Here is a 22,142-nt window from a genome sequence, read left to right as displayed (position 1 = left end):
TGGAGATGTTGGGTGTTTGACAATGACGAATTGATTAGATTTTGGTGAAGATCTGGATCCAGATCCTGATACAATAATTTTGAACGTGATTCTTCATCATTGAGTGATAGAGCTAAAAACGATACGTAGCATGATATCTCAAAAATTTATGTATGACATGTGACAAAACTTGGTAGATGAGTTGGGTCGGTGACCAGAACAAAGCAATTTGATTTTGGTTCAGGTCCGGATCCAGATCTGGCCTATCACTGGGATACAATACGTCGTCAACTGTTCAGCTTGACGGAGGTATGCGCTCTATCGAGTGCCTATTCTAGTTTTTTAAGTGATTCTTCATCATTGAGAGATCGGGCCAAAAATGATCTACAGCACGATATTTCAAAAAGGTTGTGGACGGATTCTGATGAAACTTGGTGGACAGGTTGGGTGTGTGACAAGAACGAATTGATTAGATTTTGGTTGAGGTACGGATCCAGATCCGGCCTATCAGTGGGATCCAAAACGTAAATGTTCATCCTGGTGGAGGTATGCGCTCTACCAAGTTCTGTTCTATTTACTATTTACATCAATGATTGTTGTAGCCAATGGTCTGCAAGTGCTGTCTAACTCCACAAAGTTTTTCTGTTATACTGTTGAGACAACTTTGGGCTACCAAAGCGGGGGATCCACACCACCCATGAGCTTGCTAAAATTATTCTTTATTTGGCTTTCTGTGTAAACTACAAAGGTAGCTTTATTCGAGCATACAAAAGGAGTGAGCAGCATGGGGCATGGTGCTTGTAGGCGCAGGGTGCGGATGTTAGGACGGATTGTGGTTTGGATTTTGAGGAGCTCGGCGAAAGAGCTTAAAAGCATAAACTCTTGTGGCAGTTACAACCTCATATATTTACCTTTCCCAGCCTTATAAATGTAGTTTTGAAACCTAGTAAATGTACATGGTATTTACCTTTCAGAATAGCGACTATAATTTTAAACATCTAACCTGGTGTAATGATCCATGGTGTTCTTTATTAGTTTATTGATTTGTAATGCACATGGTAACCAAAGCATTTCAAGATGTGGTGCGGTCTACGTCTCATAAATTTGCTTTAATTTGTGGAAAACACATGTGAATCATCAATGCTCATTTCCCTCAACTTGCGTGCATATGATCCGCTCTTGTTCTCAATGTCATCGCATTTGCTTTGTTAATTCGTTCAACGCATGGTGAACTTCAGCATCAGATGTGGACTAATTGCTTTGTTGAAGCAAAGTGGAAGTTTAAATAATTCATTCCCCCTTGTACTTCTACTCCGCTGCATCCAAGCATCCAACACACGACAGCTGGTTAGCGAAGGAGGCCCCAAAACCAGTCCTACATTTGTCATAATGTGGCCATTATATCCTCCACAGGGCCACCGGCTATGCCAGCTGAGTGTTTTCCTCACCCTGTGCCAAGTGGCCACATTACTTGCTGTTCCCTCTTTCTCTTCGCTCTCTGAAACATGCCAGCTATGTTGAGGATGGGGTGTAGAGTACCATTTGATGAGGGTAGTCTTTTGTTCAGCTTGATTCCTTTTTCTTTCGCTCTCTCGCTCTCTTCCCTCTTTTCTTTCTTTCTTTCTTTCTCTTCCTCTCTCTTTTCCTCTTCACATGTCGGACATGATGTGTCGAAGGCCTTCTGACCTCTGAGCACCGAGGAGTGGTGTAATACATATTTCAGGATAAATTAGGCCTGTTTCTGAAGTACTGCTAAACTTCTCAAAGTTGGCAGCTCATGCAGCATGATTTCCAGTTCTCAGTAATCAGAGACACTTATTACTTGTGGTAAATCAGGTTGTACCAGTCACTTTTCCGGTTTGTGGAGAGCCAGTTTGGAAAATTTGGAAAGTTTTAGATTTTCTCATCTCTCGTCCCTCCCCGCTAACGAAAGAACCCCCCTAAAGTCGAGTCCAGTAAATCCGACACATTTTAGGTCACCGTTTTAAGTTTCCCTCGTACTAACCTCGGTGTTTGTGCCGCCTGCAGGTTGCTGGGGAATGGGTAATCTCTTGAAAGTCCTGAACAAGGACATCGAGAATTATCCACATTTTTTCTTGGACTTTGAGAGTAAGTTCACACGTCTTTTTCTTCAACTAGACTCTGATTTTGAATATCTCTCCGGCAATCTGTTATTCGCTAATAAATGTTATAAATGTGCCTTTTTCAATGGAATTATCATCAATGATTATATTGTTGTGATTAAATTATTTGCTTGTTCTCTGGTTGTTGATTTCTCGGCGTTTAAAACATTGCTTGCTTTATGTAATGCTGGGACGTCTGCATGGGTTATTATTTTGTGTCAAATTTGCACCGAAGAATGAATTGATCTTAAAAACACTGGACTGTTCATTCATATAATCATTTCGTGTTTTTACCTATGACTGGCTTCTGATAAATGTATTCCTCTTTGAATCATATAAATGCCTGCCTCTGTTTCACTTTTAATCTGAATGTATTTGTAGTTTTTCACTTTTTTCTTTCACTCTTTTTTAAACACTTTTTAAACTGATGTGTATCTGGGTTTAAAAACACTATGGTGCTTTCACTTTTAGGGCTGGCAGGATGGCTTTGAGGCGTACACACTCGTCTCTAAGCTGTCTAGCCTGGGTTCAAATCTCGACTCAGATGAGATTATAAACTGTTATCCTGGTGTTTAACAGGCAAGGTGATTCATGAATAATAATAATAATAATAATAATGCATTTATTTTATATAGCGCTTTTCAGGAAGCCCAAAGACACTTTGACAGAGTGCAAAACATAATGCATAGCAAAACATAAAGACAATTGCAAAAAAAGAAGAATCAATAGGGAAATATTCAAAGCACAAAGGAGGGAGAAGGAGAGGAGATAGTCAGGGGTTAGATGCTGTGGGTTAAATGTTGAATGCAGTGTTGAACAGGTGGGTCTTTAGTGATGTTTTGAATGTGGTGAGTGAGGAGGAGTCTCTGATGGTGTGAGGTAGCGAGTTCCAGAGGGTGGGAGCAGCGATGGAGAAGGCCCTGTCCCCCCAGGATTTGAATTTGGTCCGCCCGGGGGTGGGGGGGGGGGGGGGTCAGGAGGTTGGTACCAGCAGAGCGGAGGTTGCGGGTGGGAGTGTGTCTGGAGAGGAGGTCAGCCAGGTAGGATGGGGCCAGGTTATGGAGGGCTTTGTATGTCAAGAGGAGGATTTTGTACTGGATTCTCTGGGGGATGGGGAGCCAGTGAAGCTTGTAAAGGACGGGGGTGATGTGGTCACGGGTCCGGGAATGGGTGAGTAGACGGGCAGCGGAGTTCTGAATGTATTGGAGTTTATTGGTGATTGTTGAGGGTGAACCATAAAGGAGGCTATTGCAGTAGTCCAGACGGGAAGTGATGAAGGCGTGGATGAGGGTTTCTGCAGCCACGGAGGAGAGGGATGGACGGAGACGGGCGATGTTTTTCAGGTGAAAGAAGGCTGTCTTTGTGATCTGTTTAGTGTATTTGTCGAAGGAGAGGGTTTGGTCAAAGATGATGCCAAGATTCCGGATGTGAGGGGAGGTGGATACTGGGAAACCGTCGATGTTGAGGGCAAAGTTATGGGTGGACTTGCTGAGCGTTTTTGGGCCAATGATGATTATTTCAGATTTATCACAGTTAAGTTTGAGGAAGTTGATTTGAAGCCAGGATTTTATTTCAGTGTTGCAGTTTGTCAGGATAGAGTGGGTGGCGGTGGAGATGGACTTGGTGGAGATGAAAAGCTGGATGTCATCGGCGAAGCAGTGGAATTGGAGACCATGACGGCGGATTAAGTGACCGAGGGGGGACAGGTAAAGGATGAAGAGGAGGGGGCCAAGAACTGAACCTTGGGGGACACCTTGGGGGAGGGGAGCAGTGGGGGATTTGCAGTTATTGATGGAGATGAACTGACGTCTGTCAGAGAGGTATGATTTAATCCAAGAGAGGGCAGTGCCGGTAATGTTAAAGGTGGTTTCAAGTCGGGTGAGGAGGATGGTGTGATCGATGGTGTCAAAGGCGGCGCTGAGGTCGAGGAGGATGAGAATGTTGAGGTTGCCAGCGTCAGAGGAGAGGAGAAGGTCGTTGGTGATTTTGAGGAGAGCAGTTTCAGTACTGTGGTTGGAGCGGAATCCGGATTGGAATGTTTCATACAGGTTATTGGCAGAGAGGTGATGTTTGAGTTGAGTGGCTACAGCGCGTTCCAAAACCTTTGACAGAAAGGGTAGGTTGGAGATGGGTCTGAAGTTATTTAGGGTGTCAGGGTTTAGTCCAGGTTTTTTCAGAATGGGGGTAACAGCAGCAATTTTGAGGGATGGTGGGACGATGCCTGTAGACAGGGAGGAGTTTATTGTTGCAATGATAAGTGGAGAGAGAGCAGGAAGGGAGGCCTTGACAAAGCTGGAGGGGATGGGGTCAAGAGTGCAGGTGGCAGTTTTCATTCCGATGAGGAGTTCAGAGAGGTCAGTAGGGGAGACTGGGGAGAATTGAGACAGGGGATGGCAGGATAAGGGGGGGCAGGTGGTTTGAGGGGGAGCGGGTGCGGCGGTGGTCAAGCTGTTGTAGATGTTTTCAATTTTGCGTTGGAAGAATGAAAGGAAGGAGATGCAGTTGTCTATTGTGAATGACTGGGTGGTGGTGTTCAGGGGGCTGAGGAGTTTGTTTATTGTAGAGAAGAGTGCTTTTGGGTTTCCGGAGCCAGAGTGGATAATTTGAGAGTAGTAGGCGGAGCGGGCGCGGGAGAGGGCATCTTTATAGTGTTGTATGTGGTCCTTGTAGGCCTGGGAGTGAACTGTGAGACCTGTTTTATTGCGGAGTCTTTCAAGTTGGCGAGCACGAGTTTTCATCAGGCGGAGTTCAGGGGTAAACCAGGGAGCAGAATGGGTGAAAGAAACTGTTTTGGTTTTTATAGGCGCAAGTTGGTCAAGGCAGGAGGAGAGAGTGTGGTTGTAGTAGTCAGTGAGGTCAGAAGGGGTGTGGAGGTCAATGAAGGGAGAAGTGGACATTTTTTCAGAGAGGGTCGATGAGAATGAGGCAGGTGAAAGAGCGTTTAGCTTACGGAAGTTGATAGTGCGATAATGCCTTGGTGCTGGGGTGGGGATGTTGATGGTCAGAGTGATGGCTAGGTGGTCAGAGAGAGTGAGGTCGGAGCCAGAGAGATGGTGCAAAATTAGTCCAGTAGAGCAGACAAGGTCCAAAATGTGACCACGGTTATGGGTAGGAAAGTTGACATGTTGAGTGAGGTTAAAGCAGGTGAGTAAATCAGTGAAGTCAGTGGTTAGCGTGGAGTCAGTGGAGTCCATGTGGATATTGAAATCACCAAGGAGGAGGATTGAGGGGGAGAGGGAACATAGCTGGGTCAGAAAGTAGGAGAAGTCAGACAGGAATGATGGGTGTGGTTTGGGAGGGCGTTAGACAACAGCCATGACTGACTGTGTGTGACCAGAGAGTTTAAAAGCCAGGTGTTCAAATGATGGAGCAGATGAGATGGAGATGAGGTTGGTCTTGATGTCTTGTGTGTTCCATCCCTAGGATGGACGTCAAACTGGCGTTCTGTCTGCCGGCATTAGTTGGAGGACTTTAAAGATCCCATGGTGTTTTTCGCAAAGAGTAGGCGAGCTATCTCCAGCACCCTGAACAAATTACAAATTCCTGCCCTAATCTGAGTCAAACGCCAGGCCTGGTCAGCCTGTTCGTGAAAGACTTTGACCAAGCTTCTCCTGGCCCACCCCACAATAACATTGGACCAATTGTGGCCATGAAAGAAAAAGACGAAGATGAAGAAACTCTTGATGGCAAACCCAATACTGGAAACCGTGAAATATTTTAACCATTTCTAGGCAAACTCAGGATAGACATTGCCACTATTTTTGTGATACTAGTTGTGCCTTATCAGAGCAGAGTTTATATATTTTTTCTTTGAAATTGAGACTTAGGGAAAACAGTGAGGCAACGGAAGGGAAAAAGGTAATGCACCGATAGGTGATAGAAAGAGGAAAATGAGGAGACGCAACAATTTAGAACTGATTGAGGCCTACAAGGACACATGAACCAAAGACAAAAACACGTGAAGGCACTCAGAGGTGCAGAAATGCATTGCATCTACAAACTAGAACGGCACTTGGGAACCAAAATCTAACAGCGAACAAAAAATAACAAAATCTAACAGCGAACAAAAAATAACAAAATATAACAGCTAACAAAAAATAACAAAATATAACGGCTAACAAAAAATAACAAAATATAACAGCTAACAAAAAATAACAAAATCTAACAGCCAACAAAAAATAACAAAATATAACAGCTAACAAAAAATAACAAAATATAACAGCTAACAAAAAAATAACAAAATATAACAGCTAACAAAAAATAACAAAATCTAACAGCTAACAAAAAATAACAAAATCTAACAGCTAACAAAAAATAACAAAATATAACAGCTAACAAAAAATAAAATCTAACAGCCAACAAAAAATAACAAAATCTAACAGCTAACAAAAAATAACAATCTAACAGCTAACAAAAAATAACAAAATCTAACAGCTAACAAAAAATAACAAAATATAACAGCTAACAAAAAATAACAAAATCTAACAGCTAACAAAAAATAACAAAATCTAACAGCTAACAAAAAATAACAAAATCTAACAGCTAACAAAAAATAACAAAATCTAGCAGCTAACAAAAAATAACAACATATAACAGCTAACAAAAAATAACAAAATCTAACAGCGAACAAAAAATATCAAAATCTAACAGCCAACAAAAAATAACAAAATCTAACAGCCAACAAAAAATAACAAAATCTAACAGCTAACAAAAAATAACAAAATCTAACAGCGAACAAAAAATAACAAAATCTAACAGCTAACAAAAAATAACAAAATCTAACAGCTAACAAAAAATAACAAAATCTAACAGCTAACAAAAAATAACAAAATCTAACAGCGAACAAAAAATAACAAAATCTAACAGCTAACAAAAAATAACAAAATCTAACAGCTGATAAAAAATAACAAAATCTAACAGCTAACAAAAAATAACAAAATCTAACAGCGAACAAAAAATATCAAAATCTAACAGCCAACAAAAAATAACAAAATCTAACAGCTAACAAAAAATAACAAAATCTAACAGCTAATAAAAAATAACAAAATCTAACAGCGAACAAAAAATAACAAAATATAACAGCTAACAAAAAATAACAAAATCTAACAGCTAACAAAAAATAACAAAATCTAACAGCTAACAAAAAATAACAAAATATAACAGCTAACAAAAAATAACAAAATCTAACAGCTAACAAAAAATAACAAAATATAACCGAACAAAAAATAACAAAATATAACAGCTAACAAAAAATAACAAAATCTAACAGCTAACAAAAAATAACAAAATATAACAGCTAACAAAAAATAACAAAATCTAACAGCTAATAAAAAATAACAAAATCTAACCGAACAAAAATAACAAAATATAACAGCTAACAAAAAATAACAAAATCTAACAGCTGATAAAAAATAACAAAATCTAACAGCTAACAAAAAATAACAAAATCTAACAGCTAACAAAAAATAACAAAATCTAACCGAACAAAAATAACAAAATATAACAGCTAACAAAAAATAACAAAATCTAACAGCTGATAAAAAATAACAAAATCTAACAGCTAACAAAAAATAACAAAATCTAACAGCTAACAAAAAATAACAAAATCTAACAGCGAACAAAAAATATCAAAATCTAACAGCCAACAAAAAATAACAAAATCTAACAGCTAACAAAAAATAACAAAATCTAACAGCTAATAAAAAATAACAAAATCTAACCGAACAAAAAATAACAAAATATAACAGCTAACAAAAAATAACAAAATCTAACAGCTAACAAAAAATAACAAAATCTAACCGAACAAAAAATAACAAAATATAACAGCTCACAAAAAATAACAAAATCTAACAGCTAACAAAAAATAACAAAATATAACAGCTAACAAAAAATAACAAAATCTAACAGCTAATAAAAAATAACAAAATCTAACCGAACAAAAATAACAAAATATAACAGCTCACAAAAAATAACAAAATCTAACAGCTAACAAAAAATAACAAAATATAACAGCTAACAAAAAATAACAAAATCTAACAGCTAATAAAAAATAACAAAATCTAACCGAACAAAAATAACAAAATATAACAGCTAACAAAAAATAACAAAATCTAACAGCTAACAAAAAATAACAAAATCTAACAGCTAACAAAAAATAACAAAATCTAACAGCTAATAAAAAATAACAAAATCTAACCGAACAAAAATAACAAAATATAACAGCTAACAAAAAATAACAAAATCTAACAGCGAACAAAAAATTACAAAATATAACAGCTCACAAAAAATAACAAAATATAACAGCTAACAAAAAATAACAAAATATAACAGCTAACAAAAAATAACAAAATCTAACAGCTAATAAAAAATAACAAAATCTAACCGAACAAAAATAACAAAATATAACAGCTAACAAAAAATAACAAAATCTAACAGCGAACAAAAAATAACAAAATCTAACAGCGAACAGAAAATAACAAAATACAACCCAAACAGCTCAGCTTGTTCTGGTGACTTACCCAACCCATCCACCAGGGTTTGTCATAAGTCGTCCATAACTTTTGGAAATATCATGTTATATATCGTTTTTGGACCTGTCACTCAATGGCGAAGAATCACTTTAAAAATTCCTTGATCCAGATCCGGATCCTCACCAAAATCTAAGCATTGTGTCCTTGTCGCACACCCAACCTCTCCTCCAGATTTCGTGCAAATCCGTCCACAACCTTTTCAGATATCCTGTTCACAAACAGACAATCAAACAGGGGTGAAAACAACCTCCATCCACCTTTAGTGGAGAAGGTAATTAATATAATATGTCTTCTCTCACAAGGAGGCCAATTAGGCCCATCAAAGCTGAAGCTATGATTGCCAACATATGGTTGTTCGTCCATGCTCTATCTTTTTTAAATGTTGAGCATCAATCAAGGAAGCAGCACATACCATTTTTAAAGTCTCTGCAATGACTCAGCCGGGGTTCGAACCACCGACCACCTCCGCCCCCAGACTAGGAGCAGACAATCTTACCATTAAGCATCAAATCTGGTGGTTTGGCGGGCCACTGGTTAGAGCTACCAATTAATGCTACCAAGCTACCAATTAATGAACACCAACAATCAACCACAACTGTTTATAAGGAGGACAATTTCGGAACAGTATCCTCATCTTCAGCTTCAGAAGAGAGATGATGGCGTCTGGCTATGAAGGAACCTGGAGAAACCTCGAAATGAATGGATTAAATAACTGTGTGTGTGTGTGTGTGTGTGTGTGTGTGTGTGTGTGTGTGTGTGTGTGTGTGTGTGTGTGTGTGTGTGTGTGTGTGTGTGTGTCTGCAGAGGTGGATGTAATTCCGTTAGAAAATGGATAATCACGAGGATCAAAGTGATTTCATTATTCAAGTACTAAGATTTCCCTTATTGGAAGATTTAATAAATTGAACTTTGAATTCCTCTTTTTAACTCACCTGGAACGAAGTTCAGGGCAGCTTATGCGATAACGCGTCGTCCGTCAGTCAGTCTGTCCATCAGTCACTCTGTCAGTCTGTCTGTCTGTCTGTCTGTAAACACTTGCAACTTCTTCTCCGAAACCGCTGAAGGGATTGTGACCAAACTTGGCACAAATTATATTTGTTGTGTTGTGACTAAAGGTTGTTTACGGCATTAAAATAATCGGGGTCTAAGTGGGTTTACCGGGGGGTCAAAGTGGACCCAGGTTTAACCCCCCAAAATAGGAATTTGCTTTTTACTCTGAAACTACACATGTTATTTCGATGAAACTTCACCACAACCTTCATCACCCGTGATGTACCAAAGTTTGTTCAAGGCATTAGAAAAATTGGGGTCTGAGGAGGTATATGGGGTTGAGGTAAGGGAAGGGGTTTGCCCCCCAAAATAGGTATTTTTTTTGTTTGTTTGTTTAAAGTCTTATGATTATGTTAGTATGATTTTACATGCTGCCCTGTCTTATAGAAACCATTGAAATTGGTTTGAAATACCTTTGGTCTGTGCAGTATACTGTTTAGTCTTCCAGGTGAGCACCAGGAGGATGCCCCTATGTTTTAGGTTCCCATCTAAGTCCTTAAAATCACGTTTCTGGGATCCCAGGTTAAAATAGGTGCTCCTGAGTCAATTTGCCTCTTGTCTCGTAGGTCTATAAGTACACTGAGATATCCTATAATCTTCCATCAATCAATAATCATTGCCAACACATGGGATTTGTATTAACAAATCATGCATATAGGAGCAATGTTAGAATGGAGAAACAAGGTCACAGCATATCCACAGGTGGACCTCGGATGGATGTTAAAGTGGAAGTCCCATCTGCCAGCATTTTCGTGGACGTTAAAGATCCCACGGTGTCCTTCTCGAAGAGTAGGCGAGTTATTGCCAGCACACTGAACAAGTTACAAATTCATGCGTGTTGCTTTAGCGGAATATCTGCGCCCCCATCCAATGATGCTACTCATAGTCAGCCTTTGCTGCATATTAAAGGAGAAGAAGAAGATACGCCTTAACCTTTGCTTATTCAAAATAAATCTATATACAGTATTCATTCATTTATGACTACACCATGTGGGGCACCAGCCTTTTTAACCTGGAAGATAATGCGGGATAGTTAAATGTACACACCATTGCAAATGTGTCTGCCGACTTCATATCCTGCTCAGTTTGGCTTTGTAATCCTCGATAATGCTTTGGACAGCTGCAAAATGGTTATCAACCACATTGGTAACCGCTCATCAAGTGTACATACTTTACGATCATTTTTGGGAAGCTTAACCTCGAGGAACTGTATAGTTTTTAGGGTTTTAGGGTGCTTGCACCACTTGCTACTACATTGCTTGTAGTACAAATCGGCACAACTCGAGGCATTTGCGACATTTTTCTAGTAAGCAAGTTGGATCATCTTTGCGTCAAGACGGAAGAGATGTTGCTGATGTTGACCTATAGTGGTGATTGCATTGGACTGGCATCAAAAAGTTTGTGGGTTCAAACCTGCCTGAAAGCAGCAATATGGTGGATTTGGTTGGATTTGAAGCTTTTGAAAATTTAGCTTGTCTTGGAGGAGTTGCTATGCTGCAATTTGATTATCATCAAGAGCCCAGCTGGCTCACCACTGACCTTCAAGGAAGGGGTAATCTCCATAGCACACTTGATCTGTTAGACATTGCTCATGACCTCCGCCACCGAAGGCAGAGAGGGAGGTTATATTTTCACCCATCTTTGTCTGTTTGTCTGCCTTTGAACAAGATATCTCAAAAAGTTTTGGATGGATTCGGACAAAATTTGGTGGAGAGATTGGGTGTGTGACAAGGAAGAATTGATTCAATTTTGGTGAAGATCCGAATCTGGATATGAGAATTTTAATTTTTTTAAGTGATTCTTTACCATTGAGAGAAGCCTGGTGTTGGCTTAGCAGTTAAGGTGGCTGGCTTAAGATATTAGGGTCTTGAGTTTGACCCTCTGCCGTGCCATTGAAATAACACCTGGTGGGTTGACTCAACCTGTTATCCTTCTGAGGTCAGAAAAATGAGTACCAGCTTACTATAGTGTTACGTTTGTAGGGGGTAGACAATGATTACCTTAGAGCCAGGTAGAGTATAGATTAGTGTGTTCCGACTGTCATGAAAAAGAAGAAACCTTGATGTATAATAAGTAGGAAATTTGTGTAGAACGTATGTCGTGGAAGAGCTTGTATCTTCGTCCCCATGAGAGGGGTGGGGGTTGTTAATTAGTGAGGGAGTATGGGTAAATTAATCCCCTGTATGTAATTGCCTCTGTAATCTTTTCCTGTGTTCCTTATGACACCACACTACGCAGTACGCACCATAGCCAAGCCACGCAATCGACACCATAATTGATAATGCGAAATAAAAACCAACCGGAAACAAGACATTGAGCACTTTCGCTGATAACACTGACTTAGTGAGCACACAGGCACAGGCAGGTTCGTGAGGCCACGCCTCGAAGACCAGTGGTTGGTCCGGGATTTGATTGGCACAAGGACTGGTAAGATGGGACTCACTGATAGGAGCGGACACGGAGACGTTGTGGGATGACGTCAGAGCCTAAAGGTCAAAATAATTAGGATGGCGGTCATTTTCTCTTTTGGGTTCTGGATCTGGTGGTGAACGGTCGTGTGCCGACATCTTCTCGGGCTTCTCGTTCTGGATTCCATAGCGAACGGTCGCTATTGCTCTTGCGCAAGGAAAATTCATCACGAACGGTCGTGTTCCGACATCTTCATAGTGATCGTGAGGAGGAAGAACTGCGGTTTCCCGCGCACGGGCGACGAAGACGAGCGCAGCTGGGAGAATATGGGTGTGCGAGGCCTAGTTCGTGCCCACTGCAATGTAGCCTGCGGTTTTCCCGCTAAGGACGCGAGGGGGGTTTTGACGATTCCTGATGTGATTCAAGAGCCGATTTGAGCTAAGTGCCATGAACTACACGTATTTATTTTTCAGTTAATTTATCCCTTGTTTGTATTAGGGTCTGTGTGGGAGCGCTCCAATTAGGAATTTAGTTTATCGTGCATTTTCTTTGTTCCCGGCAGTTTGGTTAACAAAGCCGGCATTTTCTTGTATATTTTACTTCTGTGTAGTTTGAATTAATTTATCCAGGTGCAAAGAAGTTGGGTGGAAGCCATCCAGGTAAGTTCATCATCCCCCTTTCCCTCATGTGTAACGAATACCGTCATTTTGGATTGAACGCCTGGGAGTAAAGCTCGTTTGGTCATCCGTGTCACCCTGCGGTGTTAATCAAATGGCGGGCACACGACAATAGTAACAGGGGCGCACTTTATCAGCAGCACAGCTGTACTTGCAGAAAATGATGATGCAACCAGCAGCTGCAGGCTGCAAATAAATATCAACAACCATTCAGAGATAAGGCCAAAAACTATATACGGTCGGACCCCGCTATTCGCGGTTCCACTATTCGAGGAATCTGCGTATTGGCGGTTGATAAAATGCGGCATGTTTCTCTATTCCCGGAAAAATGTCCTGCAAATTCATGGGTTTTTTTTCTTTTCATGGCTGTGTTCTGTGAAATTGCGTTTTTTTTGCCCTATTCATAGCCATGTTCCGCGAATTCACGGTTTTTCAAGGGCGCAAAAAAAAAATTCACGAGCCGTTACCTTGACACATTTATAAAACCCATCTTTTACCAACCATGCTTAAAGCAGCTGGACATACGCAAAAAAAAACATCTTGTACAAGCCGCGAGCATGGCCTGCTATGTGATATTCGTTTTCATGGCTTTTGCGGCTGTGAATTTTAGCTGGACTATAATCGAGAGCTTCACGGGATATCCCACCAGATGTGTAAATAAGTCAACTCCCGCAAATTATAGAATCCAAACGCTTCATTAAATCGATTACAATTTGCAATTTATGGTAAAGCATCATCAGAGATGTTACACAATGAAAACGCTTCGGGGGATGTTCCATCAGCTATGAAAACATGTCAACTCCGCGAATTATAGAATGCAAATGCTTCATTAAATCTATTATTGAAATTAGCAGATAGGCTCAATACCCACAATGCTCGCAATCCTTCATATACAGACTGTGTCCTCGATCTCGATCATTGTTCCATCCCGTTGCTTTGACCTATGTTTTTGACTTGCTCTGCTCATCGTTCAATAATGGCTTCCAAGCACAAGACCAGTGGCAGAGATGCGTCGACTACCAAGAGGCAGACTTCATTTACTGCAAGCAGGGGATGGTTCAGTCGTTTCAAGGAGCGGGACTGTCTCAAAAATGTGAAGCTCTCAGGGGAGCTTGCCTCCACGGACCACGAGGCGGCAAAAGCGTTCCCAGCTCAACTCGTGAGGCTGATCGAAGAGAAGGGATACCTCCCAGAGCAGCTGTTCAATGCTGACGAGACTGGCCTCTTCTGGAAAAAGATGCCCATGAGAACTTTCATCTCAAAGCGTGAGGAGACAGCATTGGGATTCAAGGCTGCCAAGGACCGGGTATCTCTTCCCCTCTGTGCAAATGCAAAAGCGGGCCTCATGCTGAAACCCATGATGTTGTACCGATCCCGGAACCCACTTGCTCTCAAGGGCAAGAACAAGTAAACTCTGCCCGTGTTTTGGAGGGCCAAAAGGAAAGCCTGGGTGATGGCAGCAACCTTCCTGGACTGGTTCCATAATTATTTCATCCCTCAGGTGGAGAGGTACTTGGTGGGCAAAAACCTTGCGTTCAAGGTTCTCTTGTTCCTGGACAATGCTCCTGGCCACCTCACGAACCTGGACGTGGCTCATCCGAATGTCGAGGTGATCTTCCTGCTGCCCAACACTACCTCCCTCATCCAGCCACTCGATCAAGGTGTGATTTCGAAGTTTAAAACGTATTACACCTGTCGCACCTTTCGCCGCATTTTGGATGCAATGGAGTCCGACCCAGGGCTCACCGTCGGGCAGTGTTGGAAGGATTTCAACATTTCCCACTGCATCAAGGAGTCGCTGGATAAGGTGAGAGCCTCCACCATCAACGCATGCTGGCACAACCTGTGGCCACTGGCAGCCAGATACTTTACTGGCTTTCCCAATAACATGGAGGAGAGGCATGTGATTGTCGGGTTTGCACGGCAGGTGGGAGGGGAAGGATTTGATGACATGCAGCCTGAGGAGTTGGAGGATCTCATTGCCTCACATGGCGACAACCTCACCGAGGAGGAGTTGGAGGCCATTATAACGGTTTCCGAGGAGGAGGAGGAGGAGGAGGCAGGCAGTGATGAGGAAGAGGTGCCGAGGTCTAACTTACAGTCCAGTTCCCTGGGTGAGTTGCTGCTTGGCATGCGGGCGCTTATCGACAAGTTGGAAGATTCTGGCACAGTCATGGAGAGGTACCTCAAGTTCAAGAGGGGCTTGGATGATTTGCTTCTCCCCTACAAAGAGCTGCATCGAAACCTGTGGCAATCTGCCAGGCAGAGCTCTCCATTACCCATTTCTTTCACCCTGCTCTCTCCACCTCAACACCACCAACACCCTCCACGCCTGCTACCCTCTCAGTGTCCTCACCAGCGTCCTCACCAACATCCTCAACTGCTGCCTCTCCTGCCTGTCCTGCCTCTCCCTCAGTGCACGATGTTGCAGGACTATCATTTGGCTCATCCTCAGAGTTCGAAGAATTCATGGGATTTTAATTCATCACCACCATCATCATCATCATCACGATCATCATGATCATCATTTGAAAGTTGCGTGTGTTTGTAAAATAACAAGAGAAAAATGACCACAGTGTGGTCACCAGCTGCGACGTGTAGAATCATGAGGATATCCGTTGCAATATGCACTACCAAATTCGACCAGTCATTAAATTATACGCATGCACTAGCGTCTTTTTGTCTTTCAGTTCTGATCTTGTCCTTTGTTTTGCGACACAACATGCTTCTTCAACTGATTACATATAATGTATGGACGTGAATGTTATTTCTGTTAATGTTAATGTTAATTCATGAAAAAATATATATAACCACCTTTAGAGGCCATTTTTCCCCGCAGAGCGGGGGTTGGCCTTTTTTGGGAACCGTGGTTGTTGTTGTTTTTTGGTCCCCTTTTTGAAGCAATGTTTTACGGCCGGATGCCCTTCCTGACGCCAACCCTTTTTGCCGCCTTTAACGACAAACAGGGAATTACCAGTGAACTGGTACTCAATTAGCCGACCTCGGAAGGATGACAGGCTGAGTCAACCCCCCTGGCGTTAATTCAGCGATCGACCGGGATTCAAACTCAGGATCCTAGGATCCTGAGCCGGCACCCTAGCCGCTAGCCCAACACCATTAATGTTATTTATTAATGTTATTTCTGGGTGGCAGAGGGATAATTTGAAACGGGCTTGGTCAGTAGGGGATTTGGAAGTGGGTGTGGTTCTGTGAAAACAGTGGTGTGGTTCTGTGGTTCTGTTTGGTGTGGTGTGGTGAAAGTGATTTGAAAGTAAAAAAGTTCTGTGAAACGAGATTGATATGAAAACATTCATGTTGTCTTTGTTTCTAAATTTATTCTGATTTCTTCAAACAAATCGCAATTTTAGTCCGCGATGTTCTTACCTCATACCAATGCACGTCCGAGTGTATGCGCATGCGCTATTCAAAAAAGCACCCCAACAACAAGAACAACAACGCGGTCCTCTCATAGAGCTGCTCGTCGCAGCTAAAAAAATTAAACGGTACGTGATGGTGTTTTTTTCTTACTTTCATGGTATGGCATGGTTAAGCACTTTTAATAAACTAGAAGCGCATTGTTTCAATAAATTGAAAATGGTACTTGGTGTTGTCGTTCTTTTATTATTATTTGAAAGCATTATTTGTGAAACTGTTATCATGTGCATTTGCGGTGGAAAACGTTTAAAACTTTAAAAAAAACTTCCTCAATGAATCAGGAACTGCCGGGAACCTATAACCCCCTTTTTCCATTGAAACAATGCCCCGCTATTTGCGGGTTTCGCTATTCGCAGATTTTCCAGGAACGTATCCCTCGCGAATAGCGAGGTCCGACTGTATAGCAATCATATTAAGGCACAAATTTCCAATGAGTCAATCCCAAACTCAGACAGCTAATAGGGAAGTAATTTCATAATTTCTAGAGGAAGTTGTAGGTTATCATGACGTGTTCATTAGGTAATGTTTTTGTTACAGGAAATCGGTTCTGTGAATGCAAGATTAACATTCCCAACTTTGCCCAATGCCGTGCTTTCGAGTTATTACATCACACAAGATTGTTTTGTAATACAAAAGTTTCTTTAACACCTTCCACAAAACGTCCGAGCACGTTTCCATATCCTGTTGAGTTAACATCCAATGTATTCTTTACTAACCCCTTTGAATCACATCATGGTTACTGCATGAACTTGTCTACCTTTTCTCTCTTGCAGGTTCTTATTATGGGGAACCTCCTAAAAGTTCTCACCTGTACTGACTTAGAGCAGGGACCAAACTTTTTTCTTGACTTTGAGAGTGAGAACTTTATTGACTGCTTTGTGCTTTGTCTCTTCCATTTCATCCTTTTTCCTTTTGTGGGGTTCTGCACCATTGTTGGTCAATTAACGCTGCTTTGCTTGATTTATTCTTTTATTTCTAATTTTTGCATGTGTTTGGAGCATGGCATTTTTTAACTTCACCTTAATTGACTCGAAAGCATGTGGCGATGCCTATTGGGTGGCATCATTGAATGCATGTGCACAGCTTTCGTAGTATTCATTTTGGAATGTTCTACCTGTGCCAGCATCCCGTTCACCTGCCATAGAGTTTCTGCCATCTACCGGTACAATAATCTCACACCAGTTTGCATTCTAAGAGAGTGGCGAGTGCATGCTGTTGAAAGTGTTCCACTCTGACTGCAATATTGGAATTGGAGTGGGGGCAACTGTGCTAAAATAAGCAAATTGAAGTTGTGGAAAATAAAATGTATGGGTATGGGGTCAGGGTGTTAAATATTCTACCATATTTGAATATGTAATAAATGTATATCCACGAATAGTTATAGCATGTCAGAATTCATTGTCACTAGAAAGTTTGAAGTCATACGATTTTAATAATCGCACAATGCAAAGCAATTTAATACCGTCACGCATGTTTCATGTGAAGAAATGAATGAACCATCCCTATTTCGTTTGAACTCCTTTCTAAGCTCAATTTTGTAAATCGACGTAGAAATTTCAGGTGTCAACAAAACATCATTAATATGTGAAGGTACAACCGTATGGCACCTGAAATTTGCAAAGGTACGTCGTCACGTGAAAGTCATGCAGATATCAAGTGCTTCCCATGAGACTACCATGTACAGCCGGAGGCTTTTCCTCTCCAAATCCACATGAGTGCCTACTGACTTGGTCCAAAATCAAGTCAGTAGGCACTCGGCTCATGGCATGACTCTCAGGTGTGAGTGTCAAAGTTTCATTAATTTTGTCGTGCGCCGTTTTCAAGCAATTTATGTTAACCCTAAACTGCCGCTGTTTTTTTTTTGCTGATGTTTTCAATGCATGCCTAAAATAATTTTAAAAAACAAAATACATGATTGCTCCACACCAGCAATGGGGATCTGTCCCTGCGTGGGTGAGAAGGCTCTTTACACCTGCTGCTTTGAACAGATGCCCAAGCGACAGATGCCGAGCGAGAGACCTGGGAGAAGGTGGATGCTGTACTGAGGCAGAGCGATGGCATCCTTTCAGAGTTGCAGAATTACCAAGGGGCGATAACTGAGATTCGACAGGTGACTAATGCATTTGGACAAACCATTTTCTTGCACGTAATTAATAGAAAATTCTGTTTTCACAGTATTGTCATCATAATGTTTCACAGATGTGTGTTGCATCATGAAATAAGTAGCTTGCCGGAGTGGGGAAGGGGGTTGTGGTGCTTGTTAAGACAGCTGTTCTATTTACTGTGTGTAATGTATCCATGGTGGCCAGAGCTGCTGTAGTTGCATCTTATCATGGATTACACTCACTGTTTTCCCATTACCTTCCCAGCATGAATCAGGGTAGCATTTTGGAATTTGGCCAGGGGTGCCCACGGTGTGTTTCACAAAGAGGCGGCAATCAGTGACAGTCACCTCCTCTTTGCGAAAACGCAGTGGGATCCTTAACATCCCCCAGCAGCCCATGCTGGCAGACGGCTCCCCAGCTTAACATCCAGGATGTTCGATGGAGCATTCATTCATCGATGCAACACTCTGCCAGCAAGTCACTCGACCAATATTTTGTCGTCTGGTCAGGAGTCAAACTCAGATTAGGCAGGCTTGTGACCTGGAGTGTAGTGCTGCTGGAGAACAGCGGAGCGCCGCTCTGGCATTTGAATCCATCAGAGGCAGAGCTTAACTTCGCAATAGTAAAAAATAAAAAAAACACCCACATGACAATCAAATATTCATTTTGAGCCTAAAATTTGTTAACATTATTTATTTACCCACTTCTTGGATGCAATCATGGATTTTCCTCCATTTATATTTTTTTAATGTATTCAGTAGTCCCTCACAAATGCTAGGTGGGCTTAATGTGGGATTTAGAGGCCTCAATAAGGATGAATTTGCTCATGAATGATTTACATTTCCTTTTTAACATTAAATATTCGCTGAAAGAAGAAGAAGACACAACACCCTTCCTACTCTGTTTCCATTTTGTTTTCCGTGATCAGTGTGAACACAAGTGTTATCCGCTTTGTCTACAGAGGAGTTCTTACATCATTTTTAATGAACAAAGTTGAAAATTTGTTGAGCCATTCGGTACTTAAACCTTTTTAATCGTAGTATATCTATAAAGAGGTATCGTATTTCGTGTTTTTCTTTTAGCGAGTTCTTCTGAAAACTAACCTCTCAAATATGTGGTGGCTTACTGTACATATGTAGCCTGGTGTTGGCTTAGCGGTTAGGGTGCCGGCTTGGGATCCTAGGATCCTGGGTTCGAATCCCGGTCGATCGCTGAATTAACGCCAGGGGGTTTTGACTCAGCCTGTCATCCTTCCGAGGTCGGCAAATTGAGTACCAGCTTGCTGGGATGAATGATCACGGTGTGTACCCCGGCTTAGAATAGGTACACCGTATCCCTGCGCATCGCAACAGCGTGACCAAGGGTTGGTGTCAGGAAGGGCATCCGGCCATAAAAACATTGCCTCAAACAGGGAACCATGATTGTCATGGGGCCCGCAAGGCTAACCCCCGCTCTAGCGGGGAAAATGGCCTTAAAACGATCATTCATTCATTCATTCATTCATTCATTACTGTACATATGTGGGCAATAGGGGGTGTGAACGAAACGCTTTCTTTTCCATTGAAGCAAAACTTTGCTAATTCTGAATTCACCAATGGAGATTGTTTAGTGACCTCAGCAATATGTGTGCCACTGCTATATTGGAGTGTCCAACCACTGGACTAAATGCATTTCACCGCAGATCATGCCAAATGTAGACCTAGATTGAGCAGACGATCAATAAGGATGGTGTGCTTAAGGTCTAATACTCTCTTCACTCCTTATTCTGGCACATTGCTGAAAATGATTTTAAAGGGAATATGAAGCATTAGGCTCAAGCCAGTGTTATAACTCAGGCCTGAGGAAGACTCTGAGACTGAAACAAGATTTCACTTGAAATAAGATTTCTGAGACTCGGTCTGCTCACTTCTCTTTGCTGCAAAAAGGTGGAGTTGTGCTTACTACAAATCTTTTGATTGTGGTTTACTTTTTCTTTGAATAATTGATGAGCCCATCCATCCTAACCTTGCGTGCATGCATGCTCACATGTGGCAAATAAATTCAGCAAATTTTAAACTTGTGTGAACAACACTGATCATGTGCAAAAACCAGTATGTTGAATACCTGAACATTGCACCAAATGTACTTTTGGGATTCCGTAGTCACACACAGGATAGTTAGCAATGATTACTTTGTTTGGTTCTTGCAAAACTGACACTGCAAAAGTTCATTTTGTTTTTTCACCTTATTACCTGTCTATTGTCTTGCCCACACTCTGTCCCAACACCTGACCAGGCCATTTCTAACTCCAGTGACCAAGACCTGCAGGAACGGGCCTGGAATGCTGTATTACCCCTGGTCTTGCGGCTCAAGTGCTACTATGAATTTTCACTCCGCCTTGGTGAGGTTATGACATCCCTGTGTTTCAAGAATTGATCCCTATTATGAAGCTCAATCCGCTGAGATTAATTCACACTGTGATTATCCCCACACTTTTAAAAATAAACACGGGGATATTGTCATCTGGTCTGTCTGTCTGTTTGTCCTTCCACCCATCCTTCATGCTATCTCCTCCTAAACGGTTGTGCAGAAATCCACCAAACTTGGTAGTTATGTTCACAACATGGCAAGAAGGTACAAGAGCAGTATAATTTTTGGTCCTGCCCCCTGGGGCACTGGGCATGGTCAAAAGGTCAAATCCCACAAAATGCAATTACGGGCACATTTTAAAATGAAACTTTGTATTGAAACGGAAAACCAAATCCTGCATTTGTGTCATCAGAATGAATCAGAAGAAGTAGAAAGCAAAGATGGAGTCATCAGGAGGAACCTGGATAGGATTCGGGTTTCAGCCGCTACTCCTCTACCCTCAAACCCATCCAGGCGCAGCCAAGTGAACCTTTCAGAAAAATTTCTGCAAGAATTCACTTCTCCTAAGACAGACAGACAAAGAAAGAGAGAAATAAGAAGAAGCAAGAATTAGAATGAATAAAGAAGCAAATATATGCAATCAACATTGGGGGGATGCATGAAATATGTAACGATTTTTTTCGATTTGACCCACGGTTCCTTTTATGCCTCAGAGAGTGGGGACTTTGGGTCATGGTTCGGAGTGGGGACTTCCGATTATTCTGTTATTTCAGCTTCCAAATTGCTTGCTTTTCTTTCATAGACAGTTCTCTGGTCTTCATGATGGTTTATGCCTACTGTCACCAAAGGCCAAATGTTTTGCCCAAGGCAAAAGCAAAGCTAAAAACGAAGACTAGACTAGATGTGTGAACAATCGATGCAACAAGAAACACCTGCCAGTCATGTGTTCCAATACTTATGCTTAACTAAAATGGGTGGACTGATTAGAAAATGTGCTATTGTTCTACGATGGTAAAACATATATGTATAGAAATACCAATAAATAAAAGCTGATTTCTGTATTCTTGCCTCATATTCATCTTTTGACTTCAAATCCAAATTTATTGAGTATATACGAGCAATAATAACAAATTTGACTTCACTATACCAATAGTTTTGGAAGACACTGTATATATCTATATGTGTGTGTGTAAAGGGAGATGTACGTATATATCCGCACACACACACACACACACACACACACACACACACACACACACACACACACACACACACACACACACACACACACACACACACACACATGTATGTCATGAAAATGGTATTTTTCATTTGAATAGTTAAATGGCATAATAGAATACTTTTGTGATGATTAATCCATTAACAATGTAAATATGACATTATTGGGCCATCCGGGGTGGCTGCTGCACACTAGCTGATGCAACACAACACAACAAGATTGTCGGCAATAGCTTAGTCGGTGAC

General features: G+C 41.4%; 1 protein-coding gene across 2 annotated transcripts in view; it reads left to right on the top strand.

Annotated features, from left to right (window-relative positions):
- The window catches only part of CYRIA (CYFIP related Rac1 interactor A), a 132,208-nt gene that overhangs the window by 85,833 nt on the left and 24,233 nt on the right, over positions 1 to 22,142 (top strand). The window contains exons 2-5 of one of the 2 annotated variants that reach the window (XM_068108293.2): positions 2,008 to 2,088; positions 16,977 to 17,058; positions 18,192 to 18,313; positions 20,583 to 20,688. In XM_068108293.2, the coding sequence (XP_067964394.1) occupies positions 16,986 to 17,058; positions 18,192 to 18,313; positions 20,583 to 20,688 (301 nt within the window). In that variant the 5' untranslated portion in view covers positions 2,008 to 2,088; positions 16,977 to 16,985. The remainder of the gene's footprint in view (positions 1 to 2,007; positions 2,089 to 16,976; positions 17,059 to 18,191; positions 18,314 to 20,582; positions 20,689 to 22,142) is intronic. The other variant, XM_068108294.2, reaches the window with a different exon arrangement.

This window comes from Myxine glutinosa, chromosome 2 (assembly GCF_964187855.1).
Source record: "Myxine glutinosa chromosome 2, kmMyxGlut1.1, whole genome shotgun sequence".
Taxonomy (NCBI): Eukaryota; Metazoa; Chordata; class Myxini; order Myxiniformes; family Myxinidae; genus Myxine; species Myxine glutinosa.
The sequence above is the reverse complement of the archived record's forward strand: the minus strand, read 5'-3'. Positions and strand labels throughout refer to the sequence as shown.